Genomic DNA, 19,760 nt, shown 5'->3' on the forward strand with positions numbered 1-19,760 from the left:
CCCTTTGATTACAAAATCAAGCAAAGTTTAACATTAATTAAGAAGAAAAACGTCTTAAAACAACTTAAATAGTTTGCACAAACAGAAAAGAAAACGGGAAAAGGTTCGGCCGAACTAAGGGTATGTTTGGTCGAACTTGTGGGTAGGTTCGGTCAAACTTTCGTGCTCCTGGTTCGATCGAACCTATAGAGTTTGACCACTACTGCAAAACTGATAAAATCGGGTTGGAAACTGACAAAATGGTTCGGTCGGACTTCCTAGGTTCGGCTAAACCTCTTCAAATCTTCTTGTCTTCAAGTGTGATGATGGTTAGTCCCGAGAGGTGACCTCCAAGGAGCTTGGCCCGACTTCGTGTCACGACACGTGGAAAGTCTTCCACTTCTTCCACTAAGTTCCATGCACCCGCGTCAAACCCCTCATCTTCAAAAGGAATTGCCCTCAATTCCGGCTCATCATCACCAATATCATCTTCAAAAAGGAAAGGAGCAAGATCACCAACACTAAAGGTAGCATGAACACCAAAGTCTCCCGGTAGTTTAAGCTTGTAAGCATTAGGTCCAACTTTCTCCACAACTTCAAAGGGGCCTTCGGATCTTGGCATGAGCTTGTTCTTTCTCTTAGCCGGGAATCTTTCCTTCCGAGGATGGAGCCACACAAGATCACCTACATTGAATTCCCTTGGCTTCTTGAATTTGTTTTCCCTTGCCTTGTAACTCTCATTCGCCTTCTCAATTCTCTTCTTGACATCTTCATGAAGCTTTTTCATCGTTTTAACTCTATCTTTCACCTCAAAGCTTAACTCCTCTTGAGGGATACTAGGAAACAAGTCAAGTGGTAGGCAGGGATTGAAGCCATACACTACTTCAAATGGTGTTTTCCCGGTAGCTATGCAATGAGAGCGGTTGTAAGCAAATTCAACTTGAGGTAGCTTAAGATCCCAATCTTTCATGTGTTTGGTAATGATAGCTTGGAGAACGGTGGACATGGTATGATTAGTTACCTCGGTTTGGCCATCGGTTTGAGGGTGACTAGAGGTACTAAACAAGAGCTTGGTTCCCACTAACTTCTAAAAAGTCTTCCAAAAGTAGCTCAAGAACTTAGGATCACGGTCCGACACAATACTTTTTGGAATGCTATGAAGCTTCACCACTTCTCTAAAGAACAAGGTAGCCACATGAGAGGCGTCATCGGTCTTGTGGCAAGGAATGAAGTGAGCCATCTTTCTAAAACGATCAACCACAACAAACACGAAATCATTTTGCCTTTGAGTGCGAGGGAGAGCAACCACAAAATCCATACTAAGATCATCCCAAGGGTGATTAGGGACCGGAAGAGGAGAGTAGAGTCCTTCACAGAATTGACTCTTAGCCTTGTGACAAGCCCCATAACGAGGTATCACATCTTGCACATCACCAAATATCTTGGGACAATAAAAATGCTCTCGAAGAATGTCATATGTTTTTGCAACCCCAAAGTGTCCGGCTAGACCTCCTTGATGAGCTTCCTTAACAAACATCCGTCGATGAGAGCATTTCGGAACACAAAGCTTGTTTCCCTTGAAAAGGAAACCCTCTTGCCCTATGAAAGAGCCATCGACCCCTTCCTCACACTTCTTCATCAACCCACCAAAATCCTCATCATTGCGATACAACTCTTTCAGCAACTCAAACCTTAAAAACTTCGCATCAAGAATAGTGATCATACAATGCCTCCTAGAGCATCGAAAAAAACATTGCTCTTCCCTTCCTTGTACTTAGAAGAGAAAGTGAATGATTGGAGGAATTCAACCCATTTGGCATGCCTTGCATTGAGTTTATGAGAACATTGATTTACTTGAGAGCTTCATGATCGGAGTGTAGTACAAATGGTCCAGGCCTCAAGTAATGTGACCAATGATCAAGAGCCCTCACAATAGCATAGAATTCCTTGTCATGGGTACTATACCTCATTCTTGCTCCACCAAGCCTCTCACTAAAATAGGCAACCAACCTCCCTCCTTCACAAGAACCGCTCCAACTCCAACCCCACTAGCATCACATTCAACTTCAAAGGGTTGATAAAAATTCGGAAGAGCTAAGATTGGAGCCTCACACAACTTCTTCTTGAGGGTCTCAAAAGCCCTTTGAGCCGATGGTGTCCACTTAAAAGTACCCTTCTTCATGCATTCGGTCACCGGGGCCAAAATAGTGCTAAAATTCTTCACAAACCTTCGATAGAAGGAAGCTAAACCATGTAACTCCTAACTTGAGTGAGAGTAGTAGGAGTAGGCCAAGATTGAATGGCCTCCACTTTACTAGGGTCCATTGAGATCCCTACATTCGAAATCACATAACCAACAAAAACAATACTATCCACCATAAAAGTACACTTTTCCAACTTGGAAAAAAGCCTCCTACTTCTCAATATCTCAAATACTTGCCTCAAATGTTAAACATGATAAAGTTCACATTTGCTATAAACAAGTATGTCATCAAAATAAACAACAACAAATTTACCAATGAAGGGGCAAAGTACCTCATTCATGAGCCTCATGAAAGTGCTAGGAGCATTAGAGAGCCCAAATGGCATAACTAGCCACTCATACAAGCCTTGATTTTCCTTGAAAGCGGTCTTCCACTCATCTCCTTCACGCATATGAATTTGATGGTACCCCATCCTCAAGTCAATCTTCAAAAACACCTTGGAACCATATAACTCATCAAGCATATCATCAAGTCGGGGAATAGGGAAGCGGTACTTGATGGTGATGTTATTGATGACCCTACTATCCACACACATCCTCCATGTACCATCCTTTTTCGGAACCAAAAGAGCCGGAACCGAACAAGGGCTAAGGGATTCCCTCACAAATCCTCTTTCAATCAACTCACCAACTTGTCTTTGAATCTCTCTTGCTTCATCGGGGGTACACCTATAAGCCGGTCCATTAGGGAGTTGTGATCCGAGAATAAGATCGATTTGATGCTCAGTCCCCTAATAGGTGGAAAACCGGGGGGGGGGAGATCATCGGGAAAAACATCATGGTACTCAACCAATACTTCCTTGACAAGGGGGTGGATTGGGTTCTCTCGCTCACTCTCTTGTGTTTCCCAATGAAGACAAATAAAGACAAGGTGTCCTTGATTTATCTCCTTTCCCATCTCATTTTCCCCAATGAGAAGGTTCTCTTTTATTGTGTTTTCCGTACCCAAGGGTTCTTTGTGTTTGATGGTGGGGGACAAGGGGCCGGGTTTAGTACAATATTCTTCTTATCCATCATGAATGAATAAGTTTTCTTTCTTCTGTCATGCATTACATCTCTATTTCCAAGGTCTACCAAGCAATACATGACAAGCATCCATAGGCAATACATCACAAAGTACCTCATCCTTATATAGCTTGCCAATTGAGAAAGAAAGAAGAGTTTGTTTCGTTACCTTCACCTCATTGTGATTGTTAAGCCATTGAAGCTTGTAAGGAGTAGGATGATCAGTAGTTTCAAGATTGATCTTGCTCACCAATGTTGTTGAAGCGACATTAGTGCAAGAGCCACTATCAATGATAAGGTTGCAAACTCGATCCTTGATGGTACAACGAGTTTGGAAGATGTTTTCCCTTTGCTCTTCCGCCAAAGGGGTAGAAATGGAGTGAAGTGCCCTCCTCACAACAAGGATTTGACCCTCATCGGCTTCAACTAGAATCTCATCCTCTTCATCATATATAGGGTCTCCAAAATCCCTCTTCTCATCTTCGTAATCATCATCATCCATTTCACGAATCATCATAGCTCTACTATTTGGACACTCATTAGCAAAATGTCCATAACCTCTACACTTGTAGCAAGTCTCTCGATTGCTCATTTGATTGTGGTTATCTTTGCTAGAAGAGTACATGGGAGCCTTGCTTTTGTCATCCTTGGCAATGGGCTTGCTTGTCTCACCCTTTGGAGCAAAATAACTCTTGAAGGTAGGCTTAGTATACCCACTAGCACTACTCACCTTTTCATACTTCTCAAACTTCAAAGCTTTTTCCACCACTTGATCAAAACTTCCATGGGCATGCACATCAACTTTTTTCCCAAGATTTCTATCTTGAAACATGGGTGATAGATACTATAATGAAGATGATGAAGGTTACAATGTGATACCAAATGATATGAAATAACCAACAAAACCCAAGAAAAAGGGAAGAGAAATCAAGTAACAACAAGTTCAAACCAACAAAATAACGCAAACCTATCTCAAAATCACCAAGATAATGAAAATAGGGGTCATAATCAAAGCCAACACCAAGTAAAGCTAGGATTAAGGTGTAACCACAAAGATTACAAGGTAGAAATCACAAAGAAATCAATATAATCACAAAGATTATGGTAGAGAGAGAAAGTCTCTTTGATTAAAAAATCAAGTAAAGTTCAACATTAATTAAGAAGCAAAACGTCTTAAAACAACTTAAATAGTTTGCACAAATTGACAAGAAAACGGGAAAAGGTTCGGCCGAACTAAGGGTAAGTTCGGTCGAACTTGTGGGTAGGTTTGACCGAACTAAGGGTAGGTTTGGTCGAACTGTCCTGCTTCTGGTTCGGTCGAACCTTTGGAGTTCGACCACTGCTGCAAAACTGACAAAATCGGGTTGGAAACTGACAAAATGGTTCGGTCGGACTTCCTAGGTTCGGAAGAACCTCTTCAAATCTTCTTGTCTTCAAGTGTGATGATGGTTAGTCCCGAGAGGTGACCTCCAAGCAGCTTGGCTCAACTTTGTGTCACGACACGTTGCAAGTCTTCCACTTCTTCCACTAAGTTCCATGCACCTGCGTCACATCCGATTAATCTTTGCACCTCCTTAATTGTTCTTGGAGACTTCATGTCCAAGACGACTTGAATTTTTTCAGGGTTAGCTTCAATTCCACGTTGATCAATAAAAAATCCGAGAAATTTACCGGACTCAACACCAAAGACACATTGCTACGGTTTTAACATCATCTTATGCCGCCTGAGTTCAGTAAATGTTTCTCGAAGATCATTATGATGGTCGGCCGATTCCTTTGACTTGACAATTATGTCATCAATGTATGCCTCCATATTCCGGCCGAGTTGATCTCTAAAGACTGTATTGACTAGCCGTTGAAATGTAGCAGGGGCATTCTTGAGGCCGAATGGCATAACTCTGTAACAGTACAATCCCTGCTCGGTCACAAATGCCGTCTTCTCTTGATCTTCTTCACATAGAGGAATTTGATGGAATCCGGAGTATGCGTCCATGAAGCTCATTAGGGCATGCTCGACCGTGGAATCAACTAGGCGGTCGATTTAGGCAAAGGAGAGCTATCCTTAGGGCATGCCTTGTTCAAATCTGTATAGTCCACACACATCCTCCAAGTCCCATTCGGCTTTTTCACAAGAACTACGTTTGCTACCCAATCTGGGTAGTAGCATTGTCGAATGAAGCCAGCGTCCAGCAACTTTTTCACTTCAGTTGCGGCCACCTAATTCCTCTCTTCTCCATGGTTTCTTTTCTTTTAGCGGACAATTTTAATGACTGGGTTTACATCCAGCTTGTGCACGGCCAGGTTAGGGCTTATGTCTGGCATTTCACTAACTTTGAACGCAAACACATCTTTAAATTCGCTCAATAGTTGAACTAACTCATCTCCAAGAAGACCCATAGCTATAGTGCCTACACTGACCGTCCGACCTAGTTGATCGAGGTCGAGCACTACATCTTAGTGATCGCCGGCCGGCTGAGGTCTCAACTCTTCAAGCCGACCGACGGTCATTAATTGCTATGATTGGTCGCCCATGGCCTGCTTTTGATTTTAGCCGACCTAGTATGCTTGGAGTGTGGGTTCTTCCCCTTTTGACTCGGACGTCTTTCCATGTCCATGAATGGTTGGCTTAACAGCTAGCTTATTACATTCTTTTGCCATTTTTTGACTTCCTTGAATCAAACCAATTTTTTCTTCCAATCGTTCAAACTTCAACAACATCAGATGAGGGACGATCACAGCCTTTGCAGCGTTGAGGGTGGGACGACCGAGTATGAAATTATAGCCAGTAAATTCTTTCACCACTAAAAATCGGACGACCATATCCCTTCCTTCCCCTTTCTGCCCAAATCGGACTGGCAAATCAATCTGTTCGATTGGGTGAATGATGCTTCCCCCAAATCCCACTAATGCATGAGTAATGTCTTTCAGAGCATCTTCTGGGAACTTTAAATTCTTCAAGGCGTCAAGGCTGATGATATCGGACGAGCTGCCCGTATCTATCAGTATTCGGCCCACTTTCAAGTTGGATATCTTCATAATGAACACCATAGGATCGTTGAGTAGGGCTTTAACCTTCCCTTGGTCGGCCTCACTAACGATTACATCGGGGACGAGTTTGGCCTTCACTTAGTCTTCCTGCATCACCTTTCCCAAGTTCCAGGCGTTTTGCTTGATTCCCTTCATGGTGGAGCCGCCTGAGGCGAATCCCCCTGATATTACGACCACAAAGCTTAAATCGGTACTATTCCCATCATCTTCCTTGTCATTTTTCTTTTTCTTTTCGGACGTATTGTCTGTCCATGTATAAGTGAACTTGGATTTCATCACATAAGAGTTCAGCATGCCCTTCTCGACTAGTTTGTCCAACAGTCTCTTTAGATTGATACAATTGTTTGTGTCATGCCCCACATTCTTATAGTAGTGGCAGTACTTATTTTTATTCCTTTACTGGGTCGAGCCTCTTAACGGTCGGGGCTTTTCAAACTTGAACTTATCCTTTATTTCCATCAAGATAGAGTAACAATCCTTGTTAAACTCGTATTGGGGCTCGTACGTCTTGACTTTCTTTGATTTTGGTTGTTGGCCGTTGGCCACCCAAACTTCTTTCCTTTTGTTCCCTCCTTCTTTTTACCTATCGAGTCTTGCTGAGTAGATTGTTTCTTCTCAACCCCCTTGCCCGACGCCTCTGCTTTTGTAAGCGAACAAAAGTCGGCTGCTTTAATGTAAGCCTCGGCTTCCCGCAGAACACCTGCGTATGTCCGAACCTTTTTAACTTAAACCATTATGCCTTAATCCTCGGAGAAATTTAGAGTAAGCCATTTCATCCGGCAGATTATGAATATAGGCTTTTTCTTGGTTAAATCTTTGGACGTACAAATGTAGGCCCTCATTTTTTCCTTGCACAATTGTTGCCGAATTGAGACTTGTCTTTCGAGGTGGTATGTTGTAAGAGAAATTCCCCATGAACAACAAACTAAGTGTGGTAAAGCAATTGATACACCCGGCCGGAAGGCTATTCAACCAATCCTGCGCTACACCCTAGCTTCAAAGTGGCCGGGAAGTATTTACACCAGGTAGCATCATTTACGCTTTGTAAGTACATCAGGTTTTTGTGTGATGTGTTCCTCGGGGTTGCCCGTAACATCATAGACGCCCACAAGTACACTCTTTGTTGGGGTTTGGTGAGTCCGACTCACCGCGGAAACAACCCCGACCCAAAGAACCACTCCCAATTAATAAAACCATAAAGCATAACAAATAAACATTAAAGGATAAAATCGGAATTTACCTTTGAAGCGTGCTTCGCCCTCAAAGTCGGGCTCTTACTTGAAAGCTTAAGCTCCGAAAATACGCGAGCCTCCTACGAAAATCCACCCGCAAAAACTACTAACGACTTTTAGGTCCGTTACCTTGAGGTTAGCGAGGTCCGACCAAAACCCGAGTATTATATGAGTTTACGAGTTTTTGCTAATGCAATGCTCTATTGAACTCCTACTAAAGAAAGAAATTCTCATGCCATGCTTTGGCTATTTATAAGGAAGGATAGCTTGTGAATTCCACTCATCTTTCAATGTGGGACTTTTCACAAAAAGATCCCACATGGAAAGATTGATGAATTTAATCCTTAGTTAAATAAACCAAGGAACAAGTAACAAGTGTCACATGGTTAGGTGAGGACCACTTTCCCACTTGGTCCCCAAGGCATTTCACATGCAATGTGAACTAACCATGTGTCACCTAACCTTCAGCCCCAAGTTGGGTTTGGTTGGGCAATTTTATTTTGGCCCGTGTCCATGATCCATTGCCCCGGGTCAACGGCCCTTTCCACATGTGTCACCACAGTGGCACGCTCCCTACGTGGCACGATGCCACTTGGTGGCTGCCAACGTGGCGTCTGCCACTTGGCGGCTGCCAACATGGCTGCCACGTGTCCTGCCACATGGCGTTTTGCCATGTGTGCTGCCACGTGGCACGCTCCTATTGGGCGCATTTTTCTAGGTTTTCGAGTGGCTAGGATTTTACTTGTTACTTAAAGCATTTTCCCGTCTACCCAAACCCTAAATTTAGGCTCGACATTTGAGATTCTCCTACGCTCAAAGCTCGAATTACCGACGTCTAAATATTTAATACTCGGGCGACGAATTAATTTCTTCTAAATTAATTCGTCGAGTCGGTTCGTTTACTACTAAGAGTGTGACCCAAAGGTTTCAGTCAAGATTAAGCTGTAATATTAATTATGCATTCATATTACTGATCGGAAGCGGCCTCCACCTAGGCATTCCGATCACTTGACCTTACTTAATATATTAGCTTTCTAATAATTCTGAACCCACTAACGGAATAGTACACTTGTTCGAAGGACACCATTCCTTTCACTCTTCAACTTCGGCGGTTGAGGAGAAGTTAAATTTCTTGCGAAAAACGGAGGCGACTTATCTCCAACAGTCAGCAAGCGCATCTGCCAATCAATTGGCTGGGGTTGCACGGACTGTCCGGCCAAATAGGGAGCCTGGCTGAACGTCTGTTCGTATTGCCCATATTATCCGAAGACCTGGGGACTCGGCTATAGAATGCCGTTGAAACCTTGGGGGGCTGATGTGGTTGTACTAGAATGGGGTTTGGAGTACGAACGGCTTGAATCCTGCTGGAGATGGCCGAGTTGTTATGCTGGGAAAGAGAGTGGTTAGAGAATTCATCCGGCATTGTGGGAGTGGAGGCTGTATCCGAGTAAGCGGCACGTTCCCGTTGTTTATGCCAAAGGTAGTCTCTTGTGTCCTTACAACGTCGAGACGGCTTGGTCTCCTCTCTTCGAGGCTGTCTGCCCCTCCCCCAGCCGACTGGGTTTTCGCCAACTGACTAGACAAGTTCGTCCGTGGCACCCTCGGAGACCTTCCATTCGACCTGTGAAATGGGGTGTTCCCAGCATCTGTTGCATTGGTTGCTCTGTTTTGAGTTTTTGTTGGAGCTCTTTCTCCCTCTTTTCTGGGCGGCTGCCTAGAGGTAGAAGCTCGGTTGCTTTTAAACTCCTTCCGAAGTTTGTTGAGTGCGGTCTGCAAGGAAGCAGCAGTAAATGGAGGATCATCAGCTTCTTGAAATGAGGCGTTTAAAGGAAGACTGGAATGAATTGTAGGGACTATGTCCTCTACATGACCGTCCTCTCCTAGACGAGGGTCGGTATTAGGTGTCTGACCATCTATTGCCATAACGGACGAGTATCCCCACAGAAGGCGCCAAATGTTTCAGATGTTTTTTGGATTTCCTCGGATACTGGTCACGCTCTTCAGGCAATGAGACTCGGACACTTGAAAAAATGAACGAATATTCTTTTACCGGAATATTCGCCTCCGACGATCAAGTTTGAGATCTGAAACGGAAAGGCTAGAGAGAGAAAGTAGAGAGAAGTTGGAGCTATTTAATGTTCTTTTTATGTAATGTCGTAATCCACCCCCCTCATCATAAATGATTGGGGTATTTATAGGAGTGGGAGTTTGTGCCTCTTTAAGGTTTGTACCCTAAAATTCCGTGACCTTATTTGCTGCGCAATCAAAAGATGCCACGTGTAATATGAGGGAGCCGTTTTAAGGCTTTCTAGAATATCTCTTGGGATTTGGACCATGATATAATAAGGCCTTTTAATGTTGACTTCAGGTACTCTTTTTAGTATTAGACATGCGTCATCTTCCCATAGTGACACGTCTTGCCCTTTGACGGGGCCACGTGTCGCTACGGGATTGGAACACGTATGTGGGGTATTTTTACCCTAAACAATAACGATTTATTATTAAAATGTACAAATTAAAAATAGGTGTTATATAAACCGTGCATCGCACGGGTTCTAATCTAGTTGCATCTAATCTCAAAAACAATTTATTGATGTATGCATTGGAAGAAAATAATATAAAAAATATTAAGCAATATATTTTCGATTAGGGATAATTTTCGATTATAATATTTAACGTTCACTTAATAGGTGTTTCCTTACCAAGATTGGTCTTGATACCCTATTTTGCATATTCCAAGAATCGAATGGACTCATTATTTAATTCTAAACCTCAATTAAATAGCAAACGGAGTGATAAAATTGCATGAAATTTTAAATTACTCCAAAACCTGAATGGTTCATCTTATGATAAATGGTTTTTCTGAATGTTTTAAGAGTATCACTCTTTATAAAACATTATAGAATTCACACCCATATCTAATATGTTAGATTTCTTTCATGAAATTGTGAATGTTGTCGTTCACTCATTGCATAGGTTTAGTTATAATTACTTTGCTAATCTTAGCATCTTCATTACTGATCACTTTCATAATAAGATGATAAAATTTGAGAGTGTCATGGATTATATGTGATTTAGGATTTATCGTCCAAGTGATGGCTCCCACTCATTTTCATGATTGAGACCTTTAACTTGACGACCTACAATCATTAACGTTCAGCAGCGATAGAACATCTTCTTTATTATCGCCATTAAGGCAACAATATTCTCAACATATATTTTAGTAGACTTCCTGATGATGCTTTGCTTGGTTTTCATTCCAAACGGCTCACAATGATTTGGGATACCCTAATCACTTGTGATCATGGAAATTTTCCTTAAATTCCTGCTCATTACACATGGATCCACGTCCATGTTACCATTCTCAAGCCACGACTTATTGTTAGCTCGTGCTTATAAACGACTTCCTTGTTAAGGATCTAATCCTTGTTAAGGTTTGTGCTTGCAACATCAATTCTCAAATCGTATTTGTTTCTACAAGTCAAGAACTCATCCTGTTACTTATACAAGTACTTTGGATGTTCTTGGCCATAATCTAACAATCTATTATATAGATTCAGGTTGATAGGTACTACATACATACTTCAGATGCTCTAAGCAAGTAAGTCGTGCGACGATTCCATATCACAGCGTACATGATGGATTAAATTGCAGAGTAATTCCCAATTTTATTCCATCAATTTGTATTTTTTAGCTCATTCACTTTCACTGAGTCTTTGCTAAATAGTTTGCTGTGTGATATGGTTGAAAGTTTCTATTAGAGTATTTCATGTTTGACTTAGTATTTAGCCTAGCTTATACTTAGTTCAAACATTTACTAAGTTTTATACATACGGGTCTAAAGTCTTTCATAGTCCTTCAATTTACACGGTAAACTCCTTTACACGTTCAAACATTTTATTAAGCCTATACAATTGAACTTAATACCCAATACGTACTAAGTATCGTCTTTTTCTTGGTCCATTGTCGAAAATACTTTCGAACCTAAGCATTTAGCATTTGATAGTTATTTCACAATAGAGTTCGTAAACTTCTCATTGGACCTTTACTTTTGCTCCCACTAAAATTCTTATTCATGAGAATTTCTATGTTTCTCCATAAGTCAATCCTCTTATTGACTTTATGAGAAAACACGTTCCAGTTCCTATATGCAATGCTTCCTTTAATCCCATGACAGATTCCTTGAGATTGCTTTCAAATCTAGCATTATTTAGATTTTCAAAACCCCTTAGACTATTCCATAGTCACTTCTAAAATCCTATTTTGGGAAGGCGGTTTTGGTAGCTATTTTGCCATATTTCATATGAGTAATTTTGCTAAAACAATCACGAAAAGACTTTAGCATTCCGATTGGTGAATAGGTTTTTATTAAAATCAACTCCGTGAATTTAATTGTATCCTTTTCATACAATCTAGCTATGTATGCATATACATTTCCACATTTGTTAGTTTTCTCCTTGAAAACTTATTTGCAATCGATGGGTCTTTCACCCTTTATGAAAATTAATCAAGTTTCAAACATGATTTTCAAACATGGAGTCTATCTCGGATTTTTGTGGCCTCTAACCATTATTTGGAATTTGAATTTATCGTAGCTATCTTACAAGACATTATTCCTTTACTATCTAATAGTAAATAGTATGCTTGTAACTCTTAGGTTTATTTCTAACTTAATAGAAAATTTATAGGATTCAACCCAAGCCTTTGGTGAATTCTATACGTATACGGGGTTATTGAATCAAACATTGAGTTTCAAAGTGCTTCCAAAGCCCTTTGATAATATTGATCTTACTCCAACTTTTCAAAAGTTTTGTGAGAAATGAATTCTCTTTTAAGGCACTTGTAAAGTCCTTTTGAGTATTCTTGATCAAGTATTCTCACGAAGCCCTTTTAAGGTCTTCCAAGATTCTCAGTTCTAGTTTGTTGCTAAGCTCGATGATCATTGAGTTCATTTTCCTCCCACTTGTCGTTTTGGAAATGTGTTACTTTTCAGAAAGACGCCACTTAGAGCAACAAACACTATGTTCTCAATTAGGTTGTGGAGGTAATGTCCATGGTCTCACTTGAATGCTTACAAAGAGACTTGTATATTGTCTTTGGGTAAAAGTTCGTTGTGATGAAACAAACAGTTAGCTCCCACTTAAGCTATCTTAGCCTTTAATGAGCCATTAAGCTCCCACTCAACCACCTAGCTCTTGCTAAGCTAGTGAGCTCCCACTGAATCACTTAGTTCCCACTGAGCCAATGAACTCTCACTCTGGCTAAGTGTTTTAGACATATACTTGAAAAGATATTTAGAAGATAATTCTATCCATAACTGAATATGGCGTTCTTTCTTAGCTTCGACATTTTGTTTAGTGTAACATTAGTCCTTCGTGCAAATCTTAAGAACTTTTTATAGTAAGGGATGTGACTCATCATTGTTCGAGTCATTTTTAAATGGCATCGAGGTCTCCGTGAAGACACACTATGTTCTTTGTGGAGTTATTTATGAAAATTTCAATTTCATAACTTTGTGATGGTCACGCTTGTCTCAAGCAAACATCGCTCGATCTAATCTAGACGTTTTGATATCTTGCCAAGTCGATTCTGTACTTCACTGAACTCGTGAACTATTCAAGGTCAAGTTTGTTCACATTTGATGAATATAGCCATTTTCTTTCAAATTATTTGTGAGACGTTGAAGTAAATGAATCCTCTATAGCTTTCGGAGTCAATTGTCTATACCAAGAACAATAGCTCTTTACTTTGTCGGTTTCAACAGGTAAGACTTGCTTGTCTTAGAACGACTCCGAATCGATCAACTATCAAGAGCCTATCTAATAGAGCCTTGAGTACGTTCTTGTCGATGTGAAATTGCTAAAGATGTTCGGAACGCAAATCATGCCCATGAATTTGAGCTTTTTCTAGTTTATCATGTTAAGATAATGTTTGTTTATAATCAAGCATTCTTCACTCATGGTTTAGACAACCATGACATTCAAATAAATTTGCAACTATTGCTCATTGCTTTGAATGTGAGTCTTTCCGTGTGTAAACGGATCAATTGCTGATTACGGAACACAATAACCATTTATTTGTTCCAGCCATAGCTTAAAGGTCTTTAAAAGGATCAATTGCTGATGTAGCACCACTTGCTTCATTCTTAGCTTGTAAGTCGATAACTTAGCTTATCTTCAATAGTTTGAGGTCACTTTCAAAGTGGAACACTCAAGCAGTATCCGATACTTGTGAAGCTAACAAATTGCTAAGTTAACTACAATAATATGAACTCATTGTTTGAAATGGAATCTTATTCCTTTTCTTCGTTCCTCGTTTCCTATATTTCTTATCATAGTTTATCTCATAATCTTTTAAGAACCACTTCTTTAAGAGTCTTTGACTTTTATACTTTGTTAAGCATAATTAAGCATCTACTGTGTCGTAAAACAAAGTTCCATCTTTTCCTTTAATTCACGCTTGAATTACTACATCATTGAGTCCTACTCATCTATGTATTAAGCGAAAAGATATGTTGGTTGTCAATATTGACAATTTGAGTTTGCAACTCAATACTTCATGTTTTATCAAAACTACCTAGTATTTTGAATACATGATGTCCAACTGTCCTTTCGGACTTTGTTATAAAAGTCATTTATGAGAATTGTATTTTAGAAATGCTTTAATTTTCTTTGAGAACCATTCTCAAAGATTTCCTTTACCAATCATGGAAAACAATACAGTTTGATTTGGAATTCTACAAATATAAGTGCAAAGTATAACCATTTATCAAGTAAATAACATAATAAATTTGAAAATTAAAAGGTATTCATGCAAATCTTCAATCTTATTAAACGTCTTATCCACGCATTAAAATTTTCCCCGTTTGGCGAGAATAAGTCGATTTCAAGATCCAAAGAAAAAAAGAGTGGTTAAGCATGCTTTGCTTGTCTTAACACTCAATCTCCTACCGTAAGCAACGCTTTGCTAATGGCTCCAAGCCACTCTTGGTTGAATAAATAGTCGCATCTAATGCTCTCTCAACAATTTATTCACTTTGCCACGACATGTTAGGACTCCATCACCCATATCGTTGCGTACAACCAAAATTAACTTGCATACCCGGTATGCCTAACGTTCCTTGGAGAGCTAGTGATGCCTCGTTTTGGCGTAGCCCACCACTACCCTCGTTCGGTTGGTAAGTGTTGTTTTGGAATGGCATGTTTTACTCAATATTTAGGGACCTAGGGTTTCTATGTTGGTTGATTTAAGTGAACTTAATTAATAATCACAACATTCAAAATCCTAAACATGCATCTAACATATACATATATATATATATACATATATATACATATACATATATATACATATACATATGTATACATATGTATATATATATAGATATATATCGAAAAACATAAATAGAGATGCATTTGGCAACTAGCATGACCCCTTGAGATCTTCAAATCTTCAAAAGGTCTTCATTTGCAACTTCATGGCTTCGTCTTCCAAGACTTGACCAAAATAAATGCAACTACTAGTATCTACGATTAGGACTAATCTAAATATTAAGGTACAAAATACTCAACGGTTTGCAGACCGTATTTAGATTTACAAAAATACATCACGGATCACAGTCCGTATTTTCTATCCTAATCGGGCCCCACTAGTTGCCATTTCATAAAACCTGTGAGAGAATATACATTCCATTCATCCATTCACTAGTTGTGAATGGCCCATGCATTTTACACCGATAAACAAGTAACAATGCATAAAACACATGCCCGCACTAGTAATTAATCTAGGTGGTTAATCCGATTATCACGCCTAATTAAAACTAGTCAAAGTTGTTTTAACCGATTATGTAAATAAGCGCAATTAATGTTTGAAGCTCCCACTAAATTCCGCATTCAACTCAATTAATCCAATTAATTAAGCCGGTAAAACCTAAAATTTTTCAAAATAAATTTTGCCAATGCCGCTAAAAAAACCAAGGCCTAGCCTCCAAAATTTATTAAAATAATTAAAACCAAATTAGATTAATAAAATAATTAAAATGGCAAAATAAGCAAACACGAAGCCAACCGTACTCAAGTGGTTCACGCACTACATACGTGCCACATGAAAGTCAAGGTTGTCCAACAACCCCCGCACTATACGGCTTGGCGCACGTGCCTTTACCACCCCACGTACCACTAGCTAGGTACACCCTAGTAGCGTTTGCTTACAAGGTGCTAGACACAAGGCCATGCCTGCTTTCCCCTTTACACCAAAAAACCAAGCACATACACGCACTAAAACGCTCGCACACTCCACGCACATGGCCGCACGCATCGAGCATGCCCTTGGCAGCCACATGCGGGCTGCTATGCAGCCCGGCTAGCCAAGGGAGGTTTTGCCTCAATTTACGTGCCATAGCCTCGGGATTTTAATCTCGAATTTCGCGTGACAATTTATTAATTCTAAATTAATTTTAGAATTAGTTTTCGTGAGCAAAAATGAAAATTTAAACAAGTCTAACTTAAATAAAAAAAAAAATCATCCAAGTGCATGTAACCAAAATTATTTCCAAGAACCATTCTTTAATAAAATTGGTTTAAGTTGGTGCAACAAAAATAAGAGGGCAATTACTCACCATCAATTTAATTTAATCTTGAGTTTTTGACAAAATAAAAGGGAATTGAAAAAATGAACATAAGTTCAATATAGATTCCAACTTTAATACTTGTGAATCCTTGAAAAAATTATATCTTCCAATATGAAGATAAACAAATTTCTATTACAAGTTTCAAACTTTATGATTCCAATCAACTAAAAAATGATTAAATAAATAAAGTTCAACAAAAATTCATGGAATTTAGTAACTTAAAGTTTCAATCACTTAACATAATTAAAGATTGAATCTTTAGTACTTGGAAGCCTCAAAGAACAACAATTTCACTCTTAATGCAATTAGTTTGCAATTATGTGAAAAATAAAACCAAGCTTTCAAACACAAATTACCACCAAGTAATCACGCCTTAAGAGGTTTAAAATTGCATATAAAATATGTATTGAACCAATTACATAACCACCATAAATATGCAATTGATTTTCAAGGTTAGAAAGACTTAAAATTTTTCGTAAAAACGAAAATTCCCTCAAAAAGTGCATTTCTGGTCGTTTTTTTGGCTAAAAACCGAGTTCTGGAAGGGTAACACCATTTTCAGAACGCCTTTTCCACCCAAAATTCACTATTTTTGGGTCAAAATCTGGGTTTGGGAGTCTAAGATAGCTCTAATACGAGGTTAAAATAGATAAAACGAGCTACTAATCTAATTAGCAACTTAATACCAGAAAAATTAAGCCATAAAAACACCTTGAAAAATATTATGATTTTAAAATAAACGAGCAAGGCTCCGATACCGCTGTTGGGGTTTGGTGAGTCCGACTCATCGCGGAAACAACCCCGACCCAAAGAACCACTCGCAATTAATAAAACCATAAAGCATAACAAATAAACATTAAAGGATAAAATTGGAATTTACCTTTGAAGCGTGCTTCGCCCTCAAAGTCGGGCTCTTACTTGAAAGCTTAAGCTCCGAAAATACGCGAGCCTCCTACGAAAATCCACCCGCAAAAACTACTAACGACTTTTAGGTCCGTTACCTTGAGGTTAGCGAGGTCCGACCAAAACCCGAGTATAATATGAGTTTACGAGTTTTTGCTAATGCAATGCTTTATTGAACTCCTACTCAAGAAAGAAATTCTCATGCCATGCTTTGGCTATTTATAAGGAAGGATAGCTTGTGAATTCCACTCATCTTTCAATGTGGGACTTTTCACAAAAAGATCCCACATGGAAAGGTTGATGAATTCAATCCTTAGTTAAATAAACCAAGGAACAAGTAACAAGTGTCACATGGTTAGGTGAGGACCACTTTCCCACTTGGTCCCCAAGGCATTTCACATGCAATGTGAACTAACCAAGTGTCACCCAACCTTGAGCCCCAAGGTGGGTTCGGTTGGGCCATTTTATTTTGGCCCGTGTCCATGACCCATTGCCCCGGGTCCATGGCCTTTGCCACATGTGTCGCCACAGTGGCGCGCTTCCACGTGGCACGCTCCCTACGTGGCACGCTGCCACTTGGTGGCTGCCAACGTGGCGGCTGCCACGTGTGCTGCCACATGGTGTTTTGCCATGTGTGCTGGCACGTGGCACACTCCTATTGGGCGCGCTTTCCTAGCCTTTCGAGTGGCTAGGATTTTACTTGTTACTTGAAGCATTTTCCCGTCTCGCCAAATCCTAAATTTTGGCTCGACATTTGAGATTCTTCGACGCTCCAAGCTCGAATTACCGACTTCTAAATATTTAATACTCGGGCGACGAATTAATTTCTTCCGAATTAATTCGTCGAGTCGGTTCTTTTACTGCTAAGGGTGTTACCCGAAGGGTTTAGTCAAGATTTAGCTTTAATATTAATTATGCATTGATATTACTGATCGGAAGCGGCCTCCACCTAGGCATTCCGATCACTTGACCTTACTGAATATATTAGCTTTGTAATAATTCTGAACCTACTAACGGAATAGTACACTTGTTCGAAGGACACCATTCCTTTCACTCTTCACCTTCTGCAGTTGAGGAGAAGTTAAAATTTCTTGCGAAAACGGAGGCGACTTATCTCTAACAGTCAGCATGCGCATCTGCGAATCAATTGGCTGGGGTTGCACGGACTGTCCGACCAAATAGGGAGCCTAGCCGAACGTCTGACCGTATTGCCCATATTGTCCGAAGACCTGGGGACTCGGTTACAAAATGCCGTTGAAACCTTGGGGGGGATAATACTGAAGTGGTTGTACTAGAAAGGGTTTTGAAGTACGAACGGCTTGACTCTTGCTGGAGATGGTCGAGTTGTTATGATGGGAAAGAGAGTGGTTAGAGAATTCATCCGACATTGTGGGAGTGGAGGCTGTATCCGAGTAAGCGGTACGTTCCCGTTGTTTATGCCAAAGGTAGTCTCTTGCGTCCTTCCAGCGTCGAGACGGCTCGATCTCCTCTCTTCGAGGTTGTCTGCCCCTCCCCCAGCCGACTGGGTTTTCGCCAATAGGCTAGACAGGTTCGTCCGTGGCACCCTCGGAGACCTTCCATTCGGCCGGCGAAATGGGGTGTTCCCAACATCTGTTGCATTGGTTACTCTGTTCTGAGTTTTCTTTGGAGCTCTTTCTCCCTCTTTTCTGGGCGGCTGCCTAGAGGCAGAAACTCGGTTGCTTTTAAACTCCTTTCGAAGTTTGTTGAGTGTTGTCTGCAAGGAAGCAGCAGTAATTGAAGGATCATCGACCTCTTGATATGAGGCAGTTAAAGGATTACTAGAATGAATTGTAAGGACTATGTCCTCTACATGACAATCCTCTCCTAGACGAGGGCCGGTATTAGGTGTCTGACCATCTATTGCCATAACGGACGAGTATCCCCACAGACGGCGCCAAATGTTTCGGGTGTTTTTTGGATTTCCTCGGATACTGGTCACGCTCTTCAGGAAATTAGACTTGGACACCTGTAAAAATGAACGAATATTCTTTTACCAGAATATTTGCCTTCGACGATCAAGTTTGAGATCTGAAACGGAAAGGCTAGAGAGAGAAAGTAGAGAGAAGTTTGAGCTATTTAATGTTATTTTTATGTAATGTCGTAATCCACCCCCCTCATTATAAATGATTGGGGTATTTATAGGGGTGGGAGTTTGTGCCCCTTTAAGGTTTGTACCCTAAAATTTCGTTACCTGATTTTCTGCGCAATCAAGAGATGCCACGTGTAATATGGGGTGCTGTTTTAAGGCTTTCTAGAATATCTCTCGGGATTTGGGCCATGATTTAATAAGGCCTTTTTTTGTTGACTTCAGGTGCTCTTTTTAGCATTAGACACGCGTCATCTTCCCATAGTGACACGTATTGTCCTTTGACGGGGCCACGTGTCGCTACGGGATTGGAACACGTATGTGGGGTATTTTTACCCTAAATAATAGCGATTTATTATTAAAATGTACAAATTAAAAATAGGTGTTATATAAACCGTGCATCGCACGGGTTCTAATCTAGTTGCATCTAATCTCAAAAAAAAATTTATTGATGTATGCATTAGAAGAAAATAATATAAAAAACATAAAGCAATATATGAATTGTTTCAAAAAACCCATGAGTATTAAAAAACCAAATTAAATTTACTTTTCTAAATTGATAGGAATGTGGACCTCATGCTTCCACCAATTTTA

The 19,760-nt window shown here is 40.2% G+C and overlaps 1 protein-coding gene across 1 annotated transcript; it reads right to left on the minus strand.

Annotated features, from left to right (window-relative positions):
• Positions 1 to 1,066: 1,066 nt before the first annotated feature.
• On the minus strand, positions 1,067 to 18,947 carry LOC110739920. The gene is made up of 5 exons (XM_021920399.1): positions 18,624 to 18,947; positions 3,363 to 4,091; positions 2,515 to 2,973; positions 1,834 to 2,027; positions 1,067 to 1,670 (listed from the first exon to the last, which is right to left on the minus strand). The coding sequence occupies exons 1-5, from the start codon at positions 18,945 to 18,947 to the stop codon at positions 1,067 to 1,069; spliced, it is 2,310 nt and encodes a 769-aa protein (XP_021776091.1).
• Between the last annotated feature and the right edge of the window lie 813 nt (positions 18,948 to 19,760).

This window comes from Chenopodium quinoa, unplaced genomic scaffold (assembly GCF_001683475.1).
Source record: "Chenopodium quinoa cultivar QQ74 unplaced genomic scaffold, ASM168347v1, whole genome shotgun sequence".
Taxonomy (NCBI): Eukaryota; Viridiplantae; Streptophyta; class Magnoliopsida; order Caryophyllales; family Amaranthaceae; genus Chenopodium; species Chenopodium quinoa.